This window comes from Salminus brasiliensis, chromosome 1 (genome assembly GCF_030463535.1).
Source record: "Salminus brasiliensis chromosome 1, fSalBra1.hap2, whole genome shotgun sequence".
NCBI lineage: Eukaryota > Metazoa > Chordata > Actinopteri > Characiformes > Bryconidae > Salminus > Salminus brasiliensis.
The window spans coordinates 33,979,391-34,004,565 of record NC_132878.1 but is presented as its reverse complement, the minus strand read 5'-3'; the positions used below and the strand labels follow the sequence as shown (position 1 = coordinate 34,004,565).

Sequence of the window (25,175 nt, the reverse complement as noted above, 5' to 3'; positions counted from 1 at the left end):
ATACATGTATGATTTACTATGTACAAATTTGTACTTTGCACAAACAGTTATACATGTGATCACTCAAAAAACCATGCACGATTCACAGAATGCAACAAGAATGCACATGTAGGCCTAAATTTTGGTTTGAGATTAACTAGCCATTCCTATTAGGAAGTTATTCATTAACGGGTCCAAGAAATCAGAATCAGAAATACTTTATTCATCCCAATTGCAGTTGTTACAGTTGCAACCATAAGAATAAATAGCTCAAATATGAAACCTATTAGAAAAAAACATGCTAATTTAAGCAACTGTCTACCACACATCACATGTAGTTGATCAAATGTAGCTAAGACATGCTTGGGGTCTGAAGTTTGCTCTGACAGTTTAGCATCCAAGCAGCAAACCTGATTTTGCTAACCAACAACAGACACATAAAACTAGGCATTAGCATCTTGCTTATGTGGGCTATCAGTGTAAAAATGTGGACAAATTTGTTGCTACCCTTCCATGAAATATGAATAGCTCATGATTTGCTCTGAAGTTACTTGTTCATTCCAAATTTAATACAAATCAGAGCTTGCCTGGGACTCAGTGTCTCAGCAGTCTAATGCACTGGGAGTGGGGGTCACAAGTTTAAATCCTAAGCCTAGCCCCCTCTAGGTGATTAGATGGCACTCTCTCTCCTCATCACTCTCAAAGCGATGTTGGCGGGCACAGATGTCTGTTAGCTGGTGGGGTGGAGCTGAGAAGTGTGTCTGCTTCTTGGCGAGTTCGAAAAGAGGTGGTGGCTGCTTTGCATGTATCAGAGGAGAAGACATGTTAAATCCTTACCCTCCTAGTGTCGGGAGAATTGCTAGTGCTACAGGGAGCTACGAAAGGGTGGGTTAATTGGCAAACAAGCAATTGCTGTGACTTTCAGTAGGACTTCTGCACCTGTCAACAAGTGGGTTGTATGTGGTTGGTGTGGCGTCCAGTAAACTATCACGCCATGTGGGAGACTGGGGTTTGATTCCTGGTCCGGGTGACCATCGAGAGCCCTTGGGCAAGACTGCGAACACTACTTTGGCCTACCTCTGTAATACGAGTAACCTTGTAAGTTGCTCTGGATAAGAGCATCATGCCGTAAATGTAAATGTGGTTTGATTCCTTCTTTCTGACCAAACTTCTCCAGCCGTCTCAGGTTTAAAGGTTGCCTTCTCCAGACTCCGTTTCTTTCCATATATGTTTGACTGGATTAAGATCAGGGCTCATAGAAGGCCACAGAATATCCTGATGTTTTGTGTAAAGGTCCATAAGCTTCTCTCCAGTATGCTTTGATAGTCCTGAAATCTCACTGTGCCCTGTACAGATTCAAGGCCTGAAGCAGCAGAGCAGCCCCAAAAGTAGGTATGGTGTTATTTTGTCTACGTGCATAGAGCTGGTGTGACTCGCCAAAAAATGTTTCGGCCTCAGGGACATTCTTGCAGCTTGTCAATATGCCTTTTAACAAATTCTAATCTAGCATTTTAATATTGTTGTTTCAACAAGGAAGTTCTTCAGGTTCTTCTTTCATGAAGCTCACTGTTGCTCAAAACGTGAGGGATGGTGTGACCAGACACTAATGTACCTTGAGTTAGATGGTATATCTTTGGAAATTGTCTGTCAACCATTCACACTATCCTTCTGTTAAATCTGCCGTAGGTTTTCTTTTTGAGGTCCTTTCCAGGGACGTTTGCAACAGATAACAAATATGTCAGTAAGCGAATTATTTATAAGGGGTACCTTTTTTCTAGGGGTACCAACAAATCTGTCCAAGGCATGGTAGAATATTTTTGTAGAACAAAAAACTGGGCTGTCCTAATCATGAAAAAAATCTACTAAGCATGTGTCTATACTGTCTATACCTAAATAGTAAATGTAAAAATAAGTGAGCAAAGCAGATCACTTAGTGTTCACAATGGCATATCAGACATTGAGCCAATAGACACAAATGTGATGGGGGGATCAAGGGGCCTGGGCTTTCACTTCCTGTTTAGTGCACCCCAGGGTTCATAAAGCAGTGTTCTAATTTCTCATCTAATTAACTACATTAACTATGCCTTCACAACAGCAGGCTTCCTTAAAACTGAGTCATCACTGTCAAGTCTGAACACAGGCCAAGAGGCTAACTAGTGGGTAGAGGTCAGGTGAAAGTTCAGGCCCAGAGAAATTCTACCCAGGATTTTCCCAACAGCCTGGACACCTCTGCTGCTGGTCTGAGCTAGTAAAGGATACCAGGGAGTTCAAACTCAAAGAGGATTTTACTGTCTGGACCTGTACTGCTTACCTCTGCTAGTGAGTAAAAGCTAACTAGCCAGTCAAAGCAAATTTTATTGCAGTGAATGCTGTTCTTGGTGCAAATAAAATCCTTAAAAAGAGATTAGCGTACAAACAGCCAGCATCGGATGTCATAGTAATTACAGAAAGGCTAGAAACCACACACTCTGTATCAGTATGTCAGCATGACACATTCGCTCCATGGCTAGTTCCAACCATACTTCAGCTATGACGCTCCTGGCTCCTATCCTACTGTCCAGGCTATTGCCTGAATATCTTTCAGCAAGCTTTCCTCTCATACCTCATTATTAGTACAGGAATAAAACGAAGCCTCTCGCTAATTCCCTCCACCTAATTCTATTTAATGCTGGTCATTTGTCTTTTGTTGGGAACTGGAGAATGCATCCATTCTTGTCTTTTCTAGTGCAGGCCTAACAAAAAGCAGATTTATGGATGATATTACACCTGAGGAAGCAATTACACACCCTTCCCTCATAGCCCCATCTGTTTTAGCCTGCCTCTCTCTCCACCAGTGACTGTAAACACAGGGATTGGTTACAGTACCTCTGCTAGTCCCTCTCAGAGTGGTTTATTTCCCCACTGCGGGACTAATAAAGGATTATCTTATCTTATCTTATCTTATGCATCAGAAAAGTTCCCTTTACTAAGCTTTAGACTAGAGCTTGGGCCTGACATTGTGATCCAGAACGTGATTACAACTTGTATGCAACTTGAAAACGATGTCGGCCTAAGTCCACCCTGAACCTGAAGGCCAAACTGAAGATCACCTACGACCAACTAATCCTCAATATTGATAGCACCTGTTAAGGTAGTGATAATTACAGCTATCATTTGACATGGCAAAAACTAACATCCCTTCATCCAAAATCACACAAGTTTTAATGTGAGTTAACTTTGTAAGTAATGCTTTTTCATGCTGATCTTATGAATTTTGGTGACCCTGCCAACAAAAGCTCCCCCAGTCTGGCAGTTACGAATGTAAATAATTAAAGGGCTCATTTCACTGAAAATTACTGTTTACTTTTTTTTTTTTATGAACACAGCAAGGGCAAATGCAGATTAGCATATATGGGCTACGAGAAGCCAATAGTACTTCTATTCTATTTTATTCTTGTCATGTCCCGAATACAGCAAGTGTCAAAGGTTATTGGTTATTGTCATGTGTGTTTGATTTGGGTTCTTTGTCTTTGTTAACACGTTACACCTAAGGCTGTGCTATTTAAGGGGCTAACGCTAGCTACCCCTTGCCGAGAAATAAACTTAAACGTTCTTACGGAGGTATTCACGGTAGCCAACACACGTAAGGAATCTAGTGCGTTGGCGATCTAGTTCTAGGTTTGATAAACCCTCGAGTACGTTGGAGAGGTTTCAAGCTTCAAGGTCACAGTTGTATTCCAGTTCATGAGTGAGCCGGTATCAGGTCCGTTCAGCGTTTTGCCTTTTGGTTCTGCAGCTGATCTCTCAGCTCCCTAGTCTTCGACCTTTAGTTTCCCTAGCACCTCACGAGCACTGTCCTAGTTTCTCCTGTTTCCCCAGGCACTGCCTGTTGGTTATTGTTATCCCACCTTGTTGTTTCTACCCACCATAGCCTAGATCCAAGAGTTTCACCAGCCTCAGGTGTGCGTCGTTGTTTTGCCCACGTTCATTTGTCACGTTTGTGTTTGGTTGTTCCTTTTGGCCCTGCACTTTGCTGCTTTTCTCTTATGTTATACCCCCTTTTTGTTGAATAAATACTCTTGAGTGTTCATCCTGCCTAGTCACGATCTAGCCAGTCATGACAATTCTATTGTATTAACAGTTTTTTCAATTACATTCTATTCTGTTCTTAGTACTTCTATTATATTCTATTAATCGTTCTTCAATTATATTCTATTCTATCCTATTAATAGTACTTATATTAATAGTACTTCTATTCTAGTCTATTCTATTAATAGTTATTCTATTCTAGTGTATTCTATTAATAGTTCTTCAATTCAATTCTATTCTATTAATAGTACTTCTATTCTTAGTACTTCTGTTCTGTTCTATTAATATTCTTCTATTCTCTTCTATTCTACTCCATTCTATTAATAGTTCTAATTCATAATTCTATTTTATTAACTGGGTATGTGTGAGGTACAAACTCCAAAGTACTGGGGGTATCTTGATACGAATAGGGTGAGGAGAAAGCCGAGGGTAGAGTTATATAACTTCAACAAGGATCTATTTTCTTATCCATATTCTCTTTTTCTACTGTGCATTTTCACTGCACAGTGCATAAACAGTTTGTATCGCTCAAGTGTTTTACGGAGCAGACTGACTTGTTACTCCAAGTGAAAGATCTTGAAATCCATCACCCCGTGACGCTGATCAGGCACGTAGCGTGCAAACTACATCCACCAAATTATTACAAGACCATGGGTTGTGTAGATCTGATGAAACTGAAAGTCGTGTAGTGTAAAACCTGGCATTAAGAGACTGCTAAACAACTGAAGAAGCATTAGCAACCTGAAGATGGTGCTAATGGTGAGGCCATGACCAAAAGGTCAACCATGTAAAGATGTCATTGTGCTTTGATGATGACACACACACACACACACACACAACCCTATATCCATACAGTCTTTGCACATGTGCTGTGATTTCACCGCCACACAGCTGTTAGTCTGTCCTAATCAAAGATCAGTTGTTTTAACTGCCTGCCGTCAGCTAAGGAAAATACACAGGTACACACAGACGCTCGTGGTTCAGACTGCTTTATTGGAGTCTCGTCAAAATGACAGTTACAATTGGGCTAGTATGACTCATTCTGAATAAACATGAGAATGTTTTAGCTAGGCTCAGCACAATTACAGAAGCTTATGTGGTTCTGCGTTTGCATGTTAGCACTCTATTATTAACCTATCGTTGAGCTTAAGTAACCGTGTACTTTCACTGGCATTACATCAAAAGAGTATCTACAAGAAATGTGCAATCATGCTTGTGCTTACACTATTGGAATTGTGTTTATGTGAGTCTGCATTACTTTTTCATTATGCTGTAAAGCTTATGCTGAGTACCTTTCACAATAAAAGTCTCTTAACTAAAAGTCTTCAGTTATTTATTTGAGATGCTCTGGTACATCAATATTCTTTAGTATGCTGCTTATGCTTATGGATAGCCTATGGCAGTCTATAGCTCCTTAGATCAACAGAATAAACATTTTCGAAGTGTCAGCACAATTCATATCTACCTGAAACACAGAATTTATTTTATAGCCAGCACTAGATTTCCTTTAACACTGTTAGAACCAGCAAGGGGCTGTGAGAGAATGCCCCACCCAGGAGAATGGACCTGGGATGTCTGTTGCTAGGCCACTTCTTCTATATCTATATGGATATAGAAAGTTAAATGCCATCTAGTATTTCTTCTTTAACATGTCTTGAGCTTTAAACAAGAGATTTGTAACTGGAGCTCTTCACTTAGGAGATCTGGGAAGATCTGAATAGATGCCCAAGCCAGGAGAATGATGAATGGGATGTCTGTTCTTCATAAATTTCTACAATTCAAAAAATTGAGTTGGCACACAGTAGATCTATGCACTTCTTTCTGAGGGGCAGTAGAGCGTTGGAGTAGTTTAAGCGTGATAGCTTACTTTTAGAAGCTACTTTTAATTAAAGACCCCCAACCACAAAGCCCCGTCCTTGTTAAAGAAGAATACTAGCTGGTAGTCAAGTTTCTATATCCAGTCAAAAAGTGCCTTTGGAACTGACCTAGAAATGCCCTGGTCATGGTACTTATTGGTTTAATGTTTTCCCTCATGCAGCACATCTATTTGAATAAATATCAGCTAATGACCCAATCATGTTTCACAAAGACTTGAATGATCTGCATTAGAACAGGGAAAACTGCCTTGCGATTGATGCCTTTGACGTAGTAGTTGCAGAGCGTGACACAACTGTTTGCTAAAACTCCTCACATCTGCACTCAAATATTTTGGCTTACTGTCACATAAAACACCAGCTATAAACACAGAATCCCCACCAATCAGCACTCACCACACAAGGGCTACTTTCACTGACCATTAAATGTGGTCCTGGACAAAAGAAGAATTTCCAGTGTTCTGTGGTCCAACAATTGGCTTACCCAGGAGTTCAACACATGGTAGTGAATACTGAACCGGCCTTTGAAGTAATAAGGACATGAACACATCCTCAATTGATGGATTTTGCAATTGTGGATTAAATTCATTATATTAACAACCTCTTAATTTGTTGTGATGTTACTATATGACCATGTTGAACATAACATGCTTTCAGTACACGTTCCTGAGCTCTTGCAGCCAAGGTTAAACAGGTGTTCTCAAAGGGCATGAGACATTTCTGACCACCAAGACAATCATACTAACTAATGAAAGAAAGACAAACGCCTGGCAGGAAATTATATTTAGATGAAGTGTTAGTTATTAAATGACACATTATGCAGTTGGCTAAGTCAAGGCGTGCCTGTGGTTATCTTCCATTTCTTCTGAGGACTAACCCCTGACTTGTTATCCCAACACAACAGCCCAGACATCACAAACACTCAACGCTGAGCTTTATTTCAGCGCCTCTCAATCCTGAGCAGAGCCTCTCCCCAACATGGGAAGCATAAATAATAAAACCAAACTAGCGCTAAGCCTGATTTCATTCAAGCTAAAAAAAAAGCAACAAAAACATGGCCATAGCTGAGCTTTTGTTGGCTTCGTCATTATGTGCTAGATGAGTGTGTCAAAACACTGACCACAAGTTATGGTGTGTTCTGGCCAAGTTTGGAATAATTTGAGCTTGGGTGAATTTGTGAGGCTGTTTAACAGAATTAGCTGCAATTTTTGGCTTCACTTCGATTTCTTGCTTTTCGTGAGGAAAAGGTCATTTGTTATTGCTGGTGGCAGTGCGTCAACACTGCAAGGTTGGGAGGGCAACTCCAAACTACAGTACCCCAAACAGATGGTAATTTACCTCCATCACATCTGGTTCTACAGTTGAGAGGTCTGGACATAGCTGGGGAAATGTTGCTGTGCCATTTGAGATGGACTAGGCCTCGGATCTGTTTAGAAAAAAGAGTTTTGATCTTTTGTCTTGATGGAGGACATCAGGAAAGAGTGGTCTTTCATTTCAGGCACATGCAAAAGAGCTTTCATGTCTTCCTCTTGGGGACAAAGAGCTATTTCATTTCCTGTTTCCTGACTAACCTTTTATCCACCATTCTGCCTAATACCAGCATGGCATTATGGGATCACATGCTTAATTGTGCTCTCAGCCAACCTCTTGGAGCGCCTTGAGAGGTGGACAGGATGTTAGATCCTGGAGTTGCTTAGGGATATCTACACAATGCCTGGTTACTGGTAAGCAGAAGTGGTGGAATTTCTAAAACCATGCTCAAACACAAAGCTAACTGCAAGAATTCCTGTAAAATCCTGGCTAGCTTTGAATGAGGTGGGCAGCTCCTTCCGAAGAGAGATCAAAGTTGACCCTACGCTAAAATGGGATTGGATACACGGGTCATATTCTGTGAGGTACTGGCTAAGAATAGGAGGCCAAAAAAGTAGAGAGACACCTGCCAGTCCACTAGGGAATAGCAAAATACCTCAGCTCCATAGTGTTGGTGTAAATAGGGTATTCCGTTACACTGTGCCATTCATTTTTCTCTCCTTCTCCTGTTCTCTCCCTCTGTCTGCTGTGATATATGCAGACAGGCTGTTAAACTATTTCCTGCCACAGATATTATGCTAAATCATGTCACTTTAATTCTACAAAACCGTCTGTCAGGCAAATGAGCACAGATATTGCAGGTGAGTCTTGAATAACAACTGGAAATAGTTCCGCATTACACCAAAGAAGTCCAAGAGTGCAGCCAAAGAGGCCTGGGAAACTGCTTTCACACACAATTGAGGTACGACGCTGATGGTGTTGACGTCTGTGGCTTGTTGTCTAGACAATAAAAATCAGTTTCTGTGTCAGGGATATTTACTCTGGGACCAGACACTCTGTGGAAAGTCATTCTTTTAAAATTCTCCACAGGCATCGATTTGATTGATGCGGTGAAAAATTTATTAATTTGCCATTACCACGTCTATAGAAAGAAGGTTCACATCTTTTTTTTTTTGACAATCCATTCAAACTCTGATTACTTCTGGAGTAAGGAATTAAGGTTTCTCCAGTTCAGACACAAATACAGCCCTTCCCATGGGGCTTTAGACAGTCTGCAGCGGTTAATTACTTTAAAAAGCAATAAAACAGGGAAAACATTCTCCGTTTTCTCATTAGAACAGGCTTGCTTTAGCTGTCGCCTCCTGCAGAGACCCAAGATCACAATCGCAGCTCTGGGAGAAAAAGATGTTGGGCCCTGGAATCTGACTTTGTAACCTGACTTCGATTCCATTGAATCTACTCATTCATCTGCTAAAAAATGCAACTGAAGGAGACTTGAGATGCAGCGTCAAGAGGCATGGTTTCCGCTCTTGTGAGCACTCGAGGCGGTTTTTGGCCTCAAGGAAGAAGCTGGACAATGGGCTTTTTGACGCATCACTTGACATTAACATCAGATGTCTGGGATGACTTGGAGTACGTTTAGACTTTTGTGATTGAACATAGCTGGACTCTTTTTTATTTAACAGTGTAACAGCTGAATCGTTTCCGTGCAACCGAGGTGGTCAAATTCAACACAAATTCTTTACCATGTAGAAAGCAAGCATATAACTGAACGCTACAAAGGTCAAGAGCAATTAGCATTGGGATGTTAATCACCATGCCTTTTAACTTTGTGGCTCTAAATGTGTGCACGTTGGCCGCTGTTGACTTCTGGCTGCGCTTTTTCCCGGTGCGACTGGTTCCACTGTGTTCTAAGAGCAGCCTTGGGCTAATGAGGTCTGGACAATGGAGACTTGATGGGGTGCAAACACTCATTAGAGAGGCTTTTCCCCAGCTCAGAGCACATTGAGAAGGGGGGCACCGGTTGAATGTTCCAGCTCAGGGTTCCAGCAAGGTTTCCGAGCAACCAGTGTTTAGAGAAGCACTCTGAACTGGCTTTGGAGCCCTCACCTCGGATTCCCAAACCCGGAGAATGTGTACTCAACAAAGTGAGACATTGGTCTGGCAGATGTGGGCACTTTTTTTTTTTACTTTTCTGGCTGCATATATCAGATGATTTCAAATTAATTAAAAATTCTTAAAGCACGGAAAACTCTCCTTTGAACTTGTCAAGTCTCTTGAAGTGGATTAGTCAGCTAAGATTTTGCCATTTGACTGCTTGCATTTATTTGTTTGTTTATTTTTCCAAGTAAATTATAGTTAAGAGTTAACACTATAGAGACCATTATTCTTTATAAGTGCAATTTCATCAAGGAAAGCATCCATGTAAGATGCAAACTGATTTTAGGCTCTCTCTAGTTCTGTCTAGTCCAATGTTTTCTGATATTTTCATATCATATTATCAACTTTTTGGGGGGGGTTGGAGGTGCATGAGGTCTAGGATCTCAGTTTTTAGTCAATTAAGAACATTCTTTTGCCTGCAGTACACTTTAAACTACAAAAGGACTGAATGAAACAAGCTGTCATTTGCTTAAAACATAAGTATCACAAATGGGTAAAATATGTGAACTCTCAGAAAAACTACACATCATAGAGACATACTGTGTGTCCTAAAATTCCTTTAGCATTTTTGTCCAGCCTTGTACCAAATTTGGACTTTTTACACTGAAATAATTCGTGTTTTTATGTAGTGGTTAGAGCAGAGAGCTGGCCGACAATCAGAATGATCAGATTGCGGTGCTGTTGGCTGCCAATAAGGTTTAGAGACGTAAGAACCCAGCTTAACTTCATCTGTTGAATGGGCACACACACACACTCTAAAAGTTCAAGCTGTGGGTGTTCAGAGCCTGAGATCAAGCACAGCATTTCTGGGAACATAACAATTTGAAGACCTGCATGGAGTCTGCATTACTTGAACACACCCACAGTGCTAGCCAAGCCCTTTGTGTTGAAAACAGAGCTCTGTTCCAGTTCGTATTTTACCCTTGAGGAAACTCCTATGTGATTCTTAAAGATACCAAGAAGTGTCCACTTCAGCATCAGCTATGTAAAGGATGCAGAGCCTAGAGAATCTGCTTGTCAGTTACCATCAAACATAGCACTTCACGTATTTTCCTCAGTAAAATATGATCACTGAGACTTGTATTTGGCAAAATAACTAACTAAAATAAGTAATAACAGGGATACCACCATAGTAAAGATTTGGTACCTTCTTTTCTGAGTGTAGATTTCCAGGGGGAAGGTTTCTAACCACCATTCTGTGGCATTCCTCCAAATAACCTGCATTTATCCCTAGTATGAGTTATCATATATCCTCAGTGGAGTCTAGTGACATGCCCCAGTAACCTTTGGCAATGGCTGTTAGATTCTGGCCCAGATCCATGATTGCAATTTCATGTTCATACATGGATGCTGGGTAAAACACTCACAAGTGCACAGACACTTCGAGACACACCAGGGGGATTGTGTGTCTTCAGTGCTCTTCGTTCCAAACGAGACGTCATGTTTGAGCGGGAAGTATCAAGGGAGGCCTGAATCTGAGACTGTTGGGAAAAGGCATGTCGTGTTTTTGTTTTCAGCCATCTCAGCAGTGGCCCCTTTGATGAACTATTTACCCAGATGGATGGAGTTCAGTTAAGCCGTGAGTAAAATGCCACGTCTTTAACTGGTTCTAAATCCAATGCAAATCTCCCTCACTTCACCATACTACACCAACACTGCCTAAATATATTTTTTCTCTCTCTCTCTCGCTCCCCTTCTCTCTCTCTCTCTCTCTCTCTCTCTCTCTCTCTCTCTCTCTCTCTCTCTCTCTCACTCTATTACTCTTAATCTTGCCCATGATCCCTTCTCTTTTTCCCAGTTGCTGTACCAGGAAACAGCAGGGCTGGTTTGATCATACAGACACTGCAGTTGGAGACTCTTCAGATTAGCAAAATATTGACATTATTCATATTAATAGCAATTTTTTCCTGATAATAAAAAATGTATCAGTTTGTAGGTCATGTTCAGTACAGTAACACCTATAAATATCACGTTATAACTAAAAAAGCAAATGTTATATGCCAGACATACCAGGATAGCTGATTAACCTTTCATCAGTTTTATTAATAGTATGGTATTTTATATGTATAAATATATTCATCATATATATTATATCTTGTGGAAATTTTGTGGAAAAGGCTTTTATACTTTTAATTCACACTACATGAATCATATTTGTGTTTGTGAACACATGGGGATATATCTTATTATGATTTGTAGTTCTGAAGTATTTGGAGTTATTGTATTAATTGTCTACATTATTTGTCATGTTCTTGTTCATTATTTGACACTATGTACACATCAGGGCTAAAGATAAATAAAGATATTACCATTCAAATCTACATACATACATATCTATTTCTATCAGATTTCTAACAGAAATCAGTAAATGCAGTATCTAATTCCTATTCCCATTGTCCTGTTTTGCACAATTTTAAATAGCCTGCTGCTCTTTCCCCAGCGTACCGCCAGAGTAACTCTACAATGTGGCTTGGGTGTTTCTACGGCCCTACTACACTATTACATTCACAGGTTTTTAAAACACTAAATTTGCAGTGCAAGAATATTCACACTAAATGACTAGGAGGCTGTTGAAGGTGGATCATGGGTTTTTGGATCATGGTCCAGAAAAGAAAAAAACAAACAAACAAAAAAAGCTCTGGTTTCTGTAGAAACATATGACGTGTTGCTCCTTTGAAATCAGAGCCAACTGTGAAGGGGTTAATAGGACCCAGAGCTTGTGTAACTAGCCATGTCCTGATTATGATTCAGGCCAGCTACTTGGATGCTATTGCCTGGCCCCAGTTTTCACAAACCATTTTAATATGTTGCATTAACATAACATAAACCTCTGCAGCTTGGACCCCTTTACTGTTTCTCATGCTTTCTCTACCATGGTTTGACTTTGACAGCATCAAGGACTGACCAATACAGCATTTGACAAATAGTCCTGTGTCATTATCAAAAAACACATTTATATTTACGGCATTTACTTGACGCTCTTATCCAGAGCGACGTACGAGGTTACTTGTATTACAGAGGTAGGCCAACATAGTGTTAGGAGTTTGCCCAAGAACTCTTAGTCACCCCGACCAGGAATCAAACCCCAGTCTGCCACATGGTGTGGTAGCTCAGTAAACCGAGTAACAGTGTATAACTTAATAAAGTACTGACTTGCTAATTTAGGTATTAGACGGTAACTGCAATATACTGAGTGCATTGTAATATTAGTAGAGATGGCATCATGCCATTTCTGGGTGCTATTTTTTCAGAGCAAATATGTAACTTTCATGATGAATGGAGCATTTTCACAATAAACAGTCAGTCAGTAAGGTACTGGTTATTGGAGTTCATGTTTGATCAGAACTGAAGCATCAGATAATATGGTTATCATAAATCGTTGGTATGACTAATTTGTTTGGGTCCTAAAAACAACTTAATGACAAGTTAATTGAAAATCTTAATAAGTCTTTCTCATTCACACACAGACACACACACACACACACACAGTTCTCTTTAGGTCCTTGAAAACAAATAAATGGACTCTCAAGGTGTCACTTCATTCGCACAGTCTAAGAATAACCTGAATGACCTGAACCTGCCATTTTCCCTTACTTGGCAGTGCATTCGGAGCGCATCGTGACCTCTCCCCTTGGGCCTAAGGTGCATCTAAAACCTCCTGCCAAATAGGTCTATTATTTTCCCTCGTAAAAGCAGCCGATTGTGGTTGCCATATCTCTCTGTGCTTGTGCCCCAGGTTTATATAGTGGAGACACACTCTCTGAGAGCTTGTAAAAAAAAATACAATAAAAAAGGTCTTGAAAGCCTGTTTTAGGCTGTTCTGGTGGGTGAGTGCATTTGACTTAATCCAGGTCGCACTCGGCAGAGGCTTCAGCATTAATGGAGGTAGCAGCGGTGATATGTCACTGATTTAATGTATATTTAGTGTCATGTTACAGAAAAGTACAATGATTAACACTAATTTCTGCACTTTAGATCTGAAAAGTGTTTCGGCCACTTTCTTTAGCAGCAGTTATTGCCAGTGGTAATAAAAGCATGGTGTAATTTGGTAATGATTATTTTGGAGTTTCAGCTCATTGAAGTACACAAACTATGGCAAGTTCTAAGCTTTTAATCTCTACCAAATGTGTGTTTGTTGGTGAATTTCATTACATTTTTGCCAGCAAAACAAACTGATTCAGAAAAGAAGAATCCAAATTCTAAAGCAGTTGATACGAACTGAACAAACTGAATGCAGATTTCAAATGAATAAAATGTTACTACTAGAAGAACCACTTTCTTTCAGTTTACTAGATTTGGCAAAAAAAGGGTTTATACTAAACATTGTATTCATTTGCAACCCCTTGCCACAATTTAACCATGCAATTGCAACCAATTCAAAAGTACTTTCAGTAACACAAAGCAAAGCAAAGCAAACTTTGATTAGTTCAATAGTCATCCACAGATTTGCTGAACAATATTTTACATTTAATTAAAACCAAATATCTCAAATCAGCTCCTTTCTAGTTTCACTTCATACAATTTACACCAAAATAATAGATAAAATTCAAAATCTCAAAATGCTACTTCAAAATTTCAAAGAAAATGTAATTATTTTAACATAAGTTTTAAGTTTTTAAATGAAACTAATCAAAACGTAATGAATAAATGACAAAATAAACAATTTGAAGAACAATTTGAAGAACATCAAAATAATGGTCTTAAAAAGTAGGAAAAGGACGCTGTGCCTGAATGGGCTTCCTTATTCTTCACTTTCTTCACCAGTCATTGACTAAATCTTTTTTAACACACTCATGCTATCTGCTATAACTGTGTCCTGGCACTGTTTTAGATCAAGAAGGAAGTGTAGTGATTATTTTGGGCTGGCCAGAATAGTGTGTGTGTAGACAGATGCAATACAGCTGTAGGAGAGTGCCTCTCCCTTGCAGGCTCCAACAGAATCCATTCTACAATGTACATAAATGTGCTCATGGTAATTTGGCATCAAAGGCTTTCTCTATAGAGATCACAGCATGGCGACGCAGAGAGGCTCTGTTCTTAGATGAACGGCGAAACAAAAGACAATCATGAAGGCTCATATAGGTTCTCGACAGCCCTGCAGGCCTTTTCTATATTGAGCTGCACTGAGTAAGGTTGGGTGATGTAGCAAAGCTCACACTCACTGAAAAAACACATGAAAATAGGAAGTCTTATGCCTTGTACATTCATAGAAATGCAGTAGATCACAGAAAGCGCAGATTCTACATGCTTAATGTCAATGGTGGAATGGCTACAAGCGGGCCTGTGACAATATATAGTGTATACAGTTGCTGTATCGAAACCTTACAGTGTATTATCATTAGGCACGCATTCAGACACTTGCGTGGCATAGGTGTGGTTTTCATCTGGGCCATTTATGGGCCAACTGTTTCAATGCAGACTTAGACCTAGTATTAGGGGGCAGCATTTAGGGCTTATTTTGACTATTTTTTGGGAAAACTCTGGCTAGAGTCAAATCATGTTTTTTTGTATAGCGCTTTTTACAACTGATGTTGTCACAAAGCAGTTTTTCACAATCAGTAATCAGTGAAAAGACAAGAAATGAAACAACATATGTCAAGGGGGTCAGAATGGGACTGCAACTGGGCCAGATGAAAGTGGTGGATCTGGTCTGGCAAAAGTTTGCTCTTTGTGTTTGCTCTTTATTTTGTATCACTGAAGACGTTAACAGACGTTAACTGCATCATTTTGCATGAAATCCTGTATTTTGTAAATCATTACATCATTCTTAGCTAACATCAGTTAGGGTAGTTGGCCTAGTTTGCAAAAAAGCCTCACCATCTCTGACCTCTCAATCACATCTGTCCTCAGAACTGCATTCTTTGCAACACACTCATGTTTTGAGAGCATTTTATGTTTTTTTGGAATCTGTACACCCCTCTAACATCAGCAGGAGTAGTTAGCCTAATCAACAAAGCAATCAAGCTTATTACAAGGCACTGGCATTGCATCCTTGGCAATGTCTGTACTTCAGAGCCTTTTGTGAACTGTTGCAATCCTTCTAGCTAACATTATCAAGAGTAGTCAGTTTGCACTTTAGCCACACTACCTCTGACTACTCAATCACGCCCATAACAATGTGTCCTTGGCACTGCTTCCTGGCACTGCACCCTTGGCAAGACAGGTCCAAGTTTCTGAGAAAAGTGTAATACAATATACACACTGACTCTCAAACAGTGATGGAAACATTGTGTATTGTCCCATTTCTTCATTTCTAATGTGAGAAAACATAACACACATAGTGATTTATATATTATAATGTACTATTCCAGTGCTCATCACTACCCATAATGCACTCTGAAAAGCATAGGGAGTGAGTAAAACTGCCCTGTGCTAGCTCTTTCTTTCTGTCTCTCTTTCCCTCTCTTTGTTCTGCCTTAACGCTCACTCACACACACTCCCACATCCACACTTATCTATGCACTGACACTAAAGAATGTTATAGAGTGCAGGCATCTGCAGGTCACAGAGACCAGAACCTCATAAATTCAGCACGAGCACAAATAGAAAGCAAATGTGGATTAAAAATCAGATGGGGGTGTGTTCATGTTCACACTGGAACCCTGACAAGCGCCTCCCTGACCTATTTCTTACCTTCACACACACACACGAGCACTACACCCAATCGTGTCTCTGATGAGTCACTTATTACTGCACACACTGATTTGAAAGTTCACAGTGTTGACTTTTTTGCTGAGAAATGAGTTTCCCATCCAGCAATAACCATCCTCGTATGTTTGTCTGTGAATATTTAATGATGTTGTGGCTCGAACCCCAGAGAAAAGGGTGCATCGGAGTCTGGAAACAGGTGGTCTGTGAGAGAGCACTGAGATTTACTGTAAGTCAAGAAGTACAGAGTGCTGTAGGCTGCTGAAAAGACACTGCGATATAAGCAGACCATCTAACAGTCAGGTCAAAACCACATGCTTTAAATGGATCTGCTGATGCAGGGCTTTTGGGGGCAACACTCCCAAACTTTAAGCATATCCTTGCTGCGGTTCAAAGGAAAAAGGGTCTGCAGATGCAACTTCATGGCGACTTCATAACAACAATGCAGTTAATAACAACAATGCAGAGATACATTAGTTAATAGGGAGTATAATGGCATATTTTTCATACCAAACCATCAAGGAATGGACATGGCCTTTTGGCCTAAGTGGTCTCTCCCTCTTGCCACTGCACATAGAGAGAGGGACTTGTACAACTGAACTCTATAGGGTGTGTAGGTGGAAAAGGCAAACGTGTGTGTTTTGATTTGGATGTTATTTTGGCTCTTTTTTTGTTCCCGTAGTACTGAACACGTACCCGTATCCGTGAGGTACAAACCACAGTGTGAACCGGATCATGATTTTTGCGTACAATTGCACCCCCATTACATGATAAGTTACCAGTCAGTTTGTTTAGTCAATGCATTAGACGTGGAGAAAAACGGGCAGGTGTAATGACTCATTGCTATGGCCACTTGACTAGGTCACCACATCTTTGAAACAGCAAGGCTTGTGGGGTGTTTCTAGCCATCAGTGGTGAGTTAGTGGTCCAAGCACGGACAAACCATGACAATTTTTTTTAATGATGTTTACAGTAGGAATACCTCACAACACACAGTGCATCCCACTTTGCTGTGTATAAGGCTTAGCAGCCCCTGTCCGCCGTCAAAAGTGCTTCCAAAGGACCTTGGTGCAATTGTGAATTCACAATGGAGGACACATGTGAAAAGAGGAAGCCACAAAGCCTGGAAAATGGTGGTTTATGTTGTTTATGAGTGTTTTGTTTGGTGTTGTTTTACCAACAATCTTACTCACTTTACTGGACACTCACGGACTAACCCGAATTTTCTGCTTGTATTGAGCTGTACCTTGTCCTATTGTACCTCAATGACCTTGTTTTTATAGTTTTGTATCTGGCGTTTTTGTTATTTACATTGTGTAATAGTGATGTATTCTGTATCCAATTATATTCTGTAATAAATGTAATATTTGCATGTATATTGTTAAAAGTATGAGTTTCTTGAGGAACATTTGGAAGTTTTTGTGCTTTGAGGTGCCTTGATTCAACCTTTTTCCTCTAAAATAGTTTTTCTTGAAGGTTCCCTAAAGCACCTTAAGAGGTTCCTCCACAGCTTCAAACTGAAGAATCTCCAAAAGTTCCTTAAGGGTCTTATACTTTTAACAGTGTATGTACAATTGCTGCTTGGTAATATATTTCCCTGTGGAATGATAGACAGCATTTCATTCCTATTGCATACTTTGTTGATGTAATTACGTAAACTGAAATAGTTAATTTATACAACTAGAAAATGTGTGACAAAGGCAATATGTCAGTATTTTATCTCATAATAAATTATGTCACAATATGATCAAAAAGGCATAATGATTACCAGAACATAGAGAGAACGTACCAGAACTTTGGCTATGTGACGACATGAAAACATAGTATATGTAAACATAATAAAAATGATTATAGTTTTTAATAGGATGTTTTAGGCTGTACTGATTCTGGGTCATTTTTGTCTTTTCCACCTGCTTCAACCTTAAAAACAATAAATATTGTGAAACATATAAGTACAGTGATATTTCATTACAATTAAAACATTATAGTTTATATATATATATATATATATATATATATATATATATATATATATATATATATATATTTACATACATACATACATATATTTCATTCCAAACAAATGTCCTGGCTGTACATCCATCCATAAGATTTTTATTTCTAGTTAGACTAGCTTGTAGGCACTGTGTTTTAGTGTAAAGGAATTGGCGTTAAGCCTGCTGGCTCCTCTGAGGCCTTTAAAATGCACTAAGGCCTGTGTGCACGCTCCCCCTGCCCGACTCTTAACAGGTCTGGGTTTAATGGACATGTGCAGCATGGATTCAGTATATATTATATCCATACTCTTATTACACACTTTTATTTTCTTACAAACAGCACCTTGCCCCTGCTCATTGACGTTGAAGCTTTAAGGTGTGTTTCAGCCCAACAGTCTTTTACATACATATCAGTCACAGAAAGGCACAGTAACAAAAATAGTCTGTTTAATTCTAAGAGATAAAGAGAGATATAGTCATGTAAACATGACTTATGTCTGGGTTTTGACATAAGCCCACACAAAATGTAAAAGTGAAAAACCCCCCAAAACAATTAAGATACGGGACCTTTAAGTTGGATCGCTAGAAAACATACACTTCAGCCACTGCTTTCGAACTGTCTGGCTCCAGCGTTTTATCATTCTTAACACATCTTCCACTCAAATAACGCTTCTAATGGGCTGGTTGCTGAACTAAGACAGTCTTAACTGCTAATTCAGACCATTTTTCCAAAAGGCCTTAAATTTAGAGTTAGGAGAACAGATCACAGCAGAATAAGAGACCATCTAAAAGCACAGTTTGGGGTTTATCTTCCTGTCTCTCTCGACTCAGGAATTCATCTCTTTTTTTAAACAGATTATGTTAGGACAGCATGGGGCAGACGTTAGCTTCTTATTGGTCAGTGTCTTTTTGGAATTTCCTCTTAACCCCTTAAACAGCCGCTGCAAGTGGGCCAAAAGTGCTATTGCAAACTCCTATTACTAAAGAGTAGACTTATCCGTTAGTACAGAAGTCCCTGTAGTTACTGAGTAATACACGTTAGTGTGTCGTAAGCCTTTCTGCGTTAAGGGATTAAAGGTGCTGCAGCAGCATTTAAGGTGGAATGGAATATTTCAGTAAGAATCAGGCAAGCGTTCAACTGTAGCTTCACTGAGACACCTCTTAAACACCTGAACGAAATGGCTATTTCTCACTATATACACACACACAGTATTAAAAGGTATGTGAATATTTGCAGGCATCTAATGGGTCTTCTTTTTAACTCAGTCACTCTGAATGACACTCTGTCTGACTTTTCTAGTTTTTTTTTTTTACTTTTTTGCCTCTTAAACTTAAAAATCTACACTTAGCTAGGCATAAAATTAAATGAACTGAAACCTTGTGCCTATGACCAGGTTTGTGCAACGATCTCAAAGTAACACATAGGCAGTGATTAACACTCGAAAAACTGCTTTAGAAATGACCTGAAGAGCCACGGTAATAAAGGTCAATCAGTGACTCCTAATAAATCAGTACAGCTGATTTATTAAAAGCTCCTACTGCTTTACACTGTAAAAGCTCTCCCTCCTGCATCTTTAAGACTTGTGGGTCCAGGCTTCAGCGTCATGACTACTGTCCTCCATCCAAGTCAGTCTAATCAGCAACAAACCACACCGGCCTCATGTGTGTGACTGTGCGTATGTGTGGTTGTGAGTGTTAAACCTCAGTATTTCCACTGGCAACCGACGGCCTTTGGGGTAACTACAGTACCAATCAAAAGTCTGGACACAACTAATCGAGGGCTCTTCTTGTAATCTTTTGATGCAAAAGCTTATACTGAAACGCTTGAAGTTTGCGTCCAGTACTGCAAACAGAAAAAGGTGACATTAGTGTATGAAATTATTTCCAAAAGAAACATTTCAGAAATAGAATGCGTATGCGTTATGTATACGTGAACAATATTAAACAATAATATCCATAATTAAAAAATGAACAAATATAATTAAGGTCAGGTCTTTGTTTATTAAAGCCTGAATTAGACACATGGTTTGTTCACACAACATGTAAAGCTTTATTATATGATGAGCTGTATTCCATTTACATGACAGTATTTGTCTGAAGCTCTTATCAAGAGCAACTTACATTTGAATCATTTTACACCAGTAGGTGAATGTAGTGTTAGGAGTCTTGCCCAAGGATTATTATTGGTGGAGCATGGTATGCTTTCCTGCATTGCATTATTAGTTGCAATGATGCACAATAAACAATTTTTCTAGGAATACTCATCTCATTTATACATATAAAATACATATATTGGTGAATATTCTGCAATATTTATTTCCTATAGTTTTGAAGTAGTGTCACCTGAATTCTGAAGGTTTAGTAACTCACTAATAATTCCTAATGGGTTTCATATTCTTAAGTGGAGTTTTACTCATTACTAAAAAGTACTAAACTAGTCAAATAATGCCCTATATTCTAAAGCTAAGATATTTTAATGGATTTTTAGTAGCCAAAAATACGTGAGGTGGATAAAATTTAGGTTTCATTCAGTTTAAGAACCAACCGCAGACAAACTAAACTTTATATGGAAAAGTTTTTTTTTTAATTACAATGAAAATACCATAAATTGTTACTGAATATGTGATTTTATAATGAACCCTATGTCTGTGATGAAATTGATGTATTTAGCACATTTTTGCCTCTAATTACCAAAAAAACCCTATACATTAGAATATGCAACACATCTTAAAGTATTAGTGATATATTAAACTCTAATTTGCATCATAGACACACACTCCAAATGTTACAGCAGTTTGTCTACTTTGGGTAATGAATAAGACCTTGATTACACACCAATAACTAAAATGTGTTACTCCTAAAATATAGCTAAGGATAAGGAAAACCTTTCCATGAGACTTTTGATTGCTCCTTTTGATCACTGTGCAATTTAGGTACAGATATAGGAAAATAGGTATAGGTATTTTAGATTTAGTCATTTTCACAGAGCAGGAGGGAGAAAACACAGACAGCCACATACAACCTGGACAGAAGAGAATCCCAAAGCAGCACATGTTAAAGAGGAAATTACCCCCAGGACCCTGTGTACATTTAATCTCTTCAGAATCACCCTTTTGGACCAGATGTTTCACTCTTCTCAAGAGCGAGTACTGTCACCCAGAGTTGTGTTCAACCTTGGAAAACATTACAGCATCTGATAAACGACAGGATCTGGGCAGACACACAGAGTTGCATTTCAACTCATTAGAGGTGTTTTTGGGTACAAAGCTTCAAAGAAGCACAGTATGGGACAGAAATGAGATACCATCCACAGTCTAGCAGAGCATAAATTTAGACATGATCCTCTTTCACCACTCTGACACTCACCTAATCCCAACTATCATTTACTTCAGAAAGATGCAACATGGGAAAAATATGTTCCTTTACGTTTTATGGTGGTGTAGTGTGTTTACATTGGTGTGAAGCTGCTTGACCATGCTGTACAGTGCTGTAACCTCTCCATTACTCTGTCAGATGGTATTATTTGGGAATAACGAATGGCTCTGAGGTCAGGTATGCTTTAGAGTAAGGTTAATGCCACTAGACAGCGACATCATTTGGCAAAGCAGCCTACTTTCACTCAGTCTCTCTGATTTCCCCCCTGAGTTATACACACAATTAGTTTAGTGTGTGTGTGTGTGTGTGTGTGTGAGACCACAGAATTGATCAAAACGTGAGATTAACAGGCATGGATAAAGGATTTGAACTAAAAAAGCCAGAGCTTTATGACTGCACTGCACAAGTTTATTTTAGTTTCGCATATAGAGGTAGGCAATATGTATATTTATTGTATCTGGATAAGTTTTGCTATTGTGATCCACAATATGCTTTTCTAAACATATAGAGGATATAGTCAGCGCTTAAAGAACAGTGGTCAGCTTCATGTATCATTACAAACCGGCGAAATTAGTACTTTGAAAAGTTGTTTTATAAGAATCTGTCACTACTGAAGCATATTGTCTGCAATGTCTTTAAATATTGGAATATATATATCTTACAATATCATCCACCCCTATTCGTACAACAAGGCTAATGCTGTTAAGCAGTAATAGAAGCATGTCCCCCACCAATTAGCATGGTGCAAACTGAAATACACATAATGCAGCTGTGTTGACTTGTTGAAAAATTTCTAATTTCTGTGAAGGTTTCTCACTCTGTCTCATGAAGTCTGATCTGTTATGGACTATGTATTTTCTTTTTATTAGTGGTCACCATGGTGCACAGACTCATAAAACACTGGTTGTGTCTGGTTGTGTTTCAGTTAGTCATTGGAAAATGGCAGTGTATTGTATTATGATGTGATGATTATTCTGATTCTGATTTGTACAGTTATATTTTGTTGGACAAAACATCAAAAGAGTGCTGGCTTGAATACAGAATGTAAGTGCAGTGCCTTGCAAAAGTATTTAGTGTCTTTTTACCTATTTTGTTACTTTACAACTGTATTTAAATGTTTTTTTTTTTTAATCATTTTGCTCTGAAACCCCTAAAACGTTCTGGTGCAACCCATTACCTTTAGAAGTCACATGCTTAGTGAAATGAATTCCACCTGTGTGCAATCTAAGTGTCACATGATCTGTCAGTATATACACACCTTTTCTGAAAGGCCCCAGAGGCTGCAACACTATCAAGCAAGAGGCACCGCTAACCAAACCACGAAGGCAAAGGGATCTCCAAACAAGTAAGGTTGTAGTACAAGTCAGGATTGGGTTATGAAAAATATCCAAATCTCGAATGATCCCCTAGAGCACCATCATATCCATTATCATCAGATGGAAGGAACATGGTACCACAACAAACTTGCCAAGAGAGAGCTGCCCACCAAAACCTTTAGACTGGGCAAGGAGGGCATTCATCAGAGAGACAGCACAGAGACCAAAGGTAACCCTGAACGAGCTGCAGAGTTCCCAAGCAGAGACTGGAGCATCTGTCCATATGAGCACAATACGCCTTACACTCCAGAGAGCTGGGCCTTATGGAGGAGTTGTCTAGAAAAAAAGCCTTTACCTACAGACAAGAATAGGAAGGCTCGTTTGTGAACTTGCCAAAAGGCATGTAGGAGACTCCCCAGATGTATGGAGAAAGGTGCTCTGGTCAGATAAGACCAAGAACATGGTGTTGGCAGCCTCATGCTGTGGGGAGTTTTTTTTTTCTTTTTTTTTAGCAGCACGAACAGGGAAGTCAAGGGGACGATGGATGGTGCTAAATACAGGGATATTCTTGAGCAGAACTTATTTGGGTCTGTCAGTGATTTGAGACTGGGATGGAGGTTCACCTTCTAACAGGACAATGACCCAAATCACACTGCTAAAGCAACACTCGAGTGGTTTGAGGGGAAACGTGTAAATGTATTGGAATAGCATAGTCAAAGCCCAGACTTTAATCCAACTAAGAGTCTGTACACTGTTGGATTTAATAATTTCTCTAAGATTGATTTTTCTCAACAAATACTGGGCAAATACTGAGTCAACTGTGCTTTAGTTTGGTGTGCAATACAGCCTTTTAGAGTAAATCTCACACCCATCCCATTGGCCCCTGGTACCAGCTATTTGCATATTGGCCATGTCTCCCCACTGTCAATGTGTAATCATTCCCCGCTGGCTAAATTCTCTTAGGAATACATGTAAATCACATATAATGGTTGTCTGCTTGGCCTAGGTGCTGTAGGGTACAGAAGCAAGTTTCTTTTTTCTGTGCTGCTCGGTCTTGCTAAGTTCAAAGCTGGTAACTCTTACTTTACCACAAGATAATACTGTCAGGTTTTGGCAGATATTAGTTAATATTGATCTAGTAGTAAAAGAAACCACCTTGAAGACTATGTGCAGTGTCTGTACTTTTTGTCTCATCTCTTCTACATTTAGGGTAAGGGAGAAAAATGTGGAATTAAAATGTTTGCCAAACTATCACTTTTTACTCTCCCTTAAAGACCCTGCAGTGTTCAAATGGAATTGTATGGGAACTCTGTGCCTTGCTAAAAGCCTGATTTGGTGGAATTACTAAAGTGATTCTGGACAGGGCTGAAAGTCAAAAATAGGCAAGTGAAGCCAGATGTAGAAAAAAAGACAGAGACAGAAACAAAAAGAGACTGGCATCCCAGTCAGAGAACCTTTTTAGCAAGGACATTATGTACACTTCGACAGAAGGTCTTGACCATGTCCAGTTACGTAGTCTCAAAAACACGGGCACAAAAACACTTAAAGTCAGTGACGTGCTCTTTTAGTAAATGTTGGATGGTGAAATACACACACACACAGACACACACTCAGCAACGTCGGCACACTGGCCAAACAAAGGGGTTCTTTCACACGGCCTACTGGTATGAGTTTGGCAGATGGTGCTGGGTGTTACCTATACAACCCTTTTGGAGATTCTTTCTTTAGATGAGCAATACATTTATCAGTCACTCAGCAGTTGCATATTGGCTCACAGGCACTGATAAGACTGAGAATTGAATTACAATTGGTGTTAAACAACTTCTCATTTCAACTATTCCAAATGATTTCAATACTCAACATTTAATATGTCATTATTAAAATGTTCAGAGATACCCAAGAAGACTTCTATTGTCTCCTGAAGAGTGTCAGAATGTTTGATACTGTGTCATGTTTCTGTTTTACCAGCAGAGCGCAATAAAGCGACAGATAGAGAGAAAGCTGAAGGAGAAAGACAATGATAAGGTCTTTACCTGCGATGCACAAGCCAAATATGCTCAGCAGGACCAGGATGTAGAGGGAAACGATGGCATATTTGATAGCGGACAGTGAGTCCAAGTGGCCACAGCAGTTATCTGCCTTTCTCCTGCGGTTTCCGGACCCCACTGCAGAACAGAGGAACACAAACAGGGTATGAAATAGCTTCCGAAAACATTGGCAAATTTTGCTATTGTGATACACGATATGCTTTTCTAAACATAGCGAGGATATGAAATAGCTTCCGAAACATTGGTAAACATTGGTAAACATTCTTGTTCTTACCCGAAGACAATGACCTTCTCTACAAAATACAAGCACAAAGGTGCTTCAATTATATATAAAGTGCAGCTTGATGTACATAAATCCAAACAACACGAGAGTGTGGAACAACAGTTTTTAGCAAACTG

At 39.4% G+C, this 25,175-nt stretch overlaps 1 protein-coding gene across 1 annotated transcript in view; it reads right to left on the bottom strand.

Moving 5' to 3' along the window:
• Positions 1–25,175, bottom strand: part of scara5 (scavenger receptor class A, member 5 (putative)) — a 94,663-nt gene that overhangs the window by 51,680 nt on the left and 17,808 nt on the right. The window contains exon 3 of the mRNA XM_072678235.1: positions 24,762–24,893. Coding sequence (XP_072534336.1) covers positions 24,762–24,893 — 132 coding nt within the window. The remainder of the gene's footprint in view (positions 1–24,761; positions 24,894–25,175) is intronic.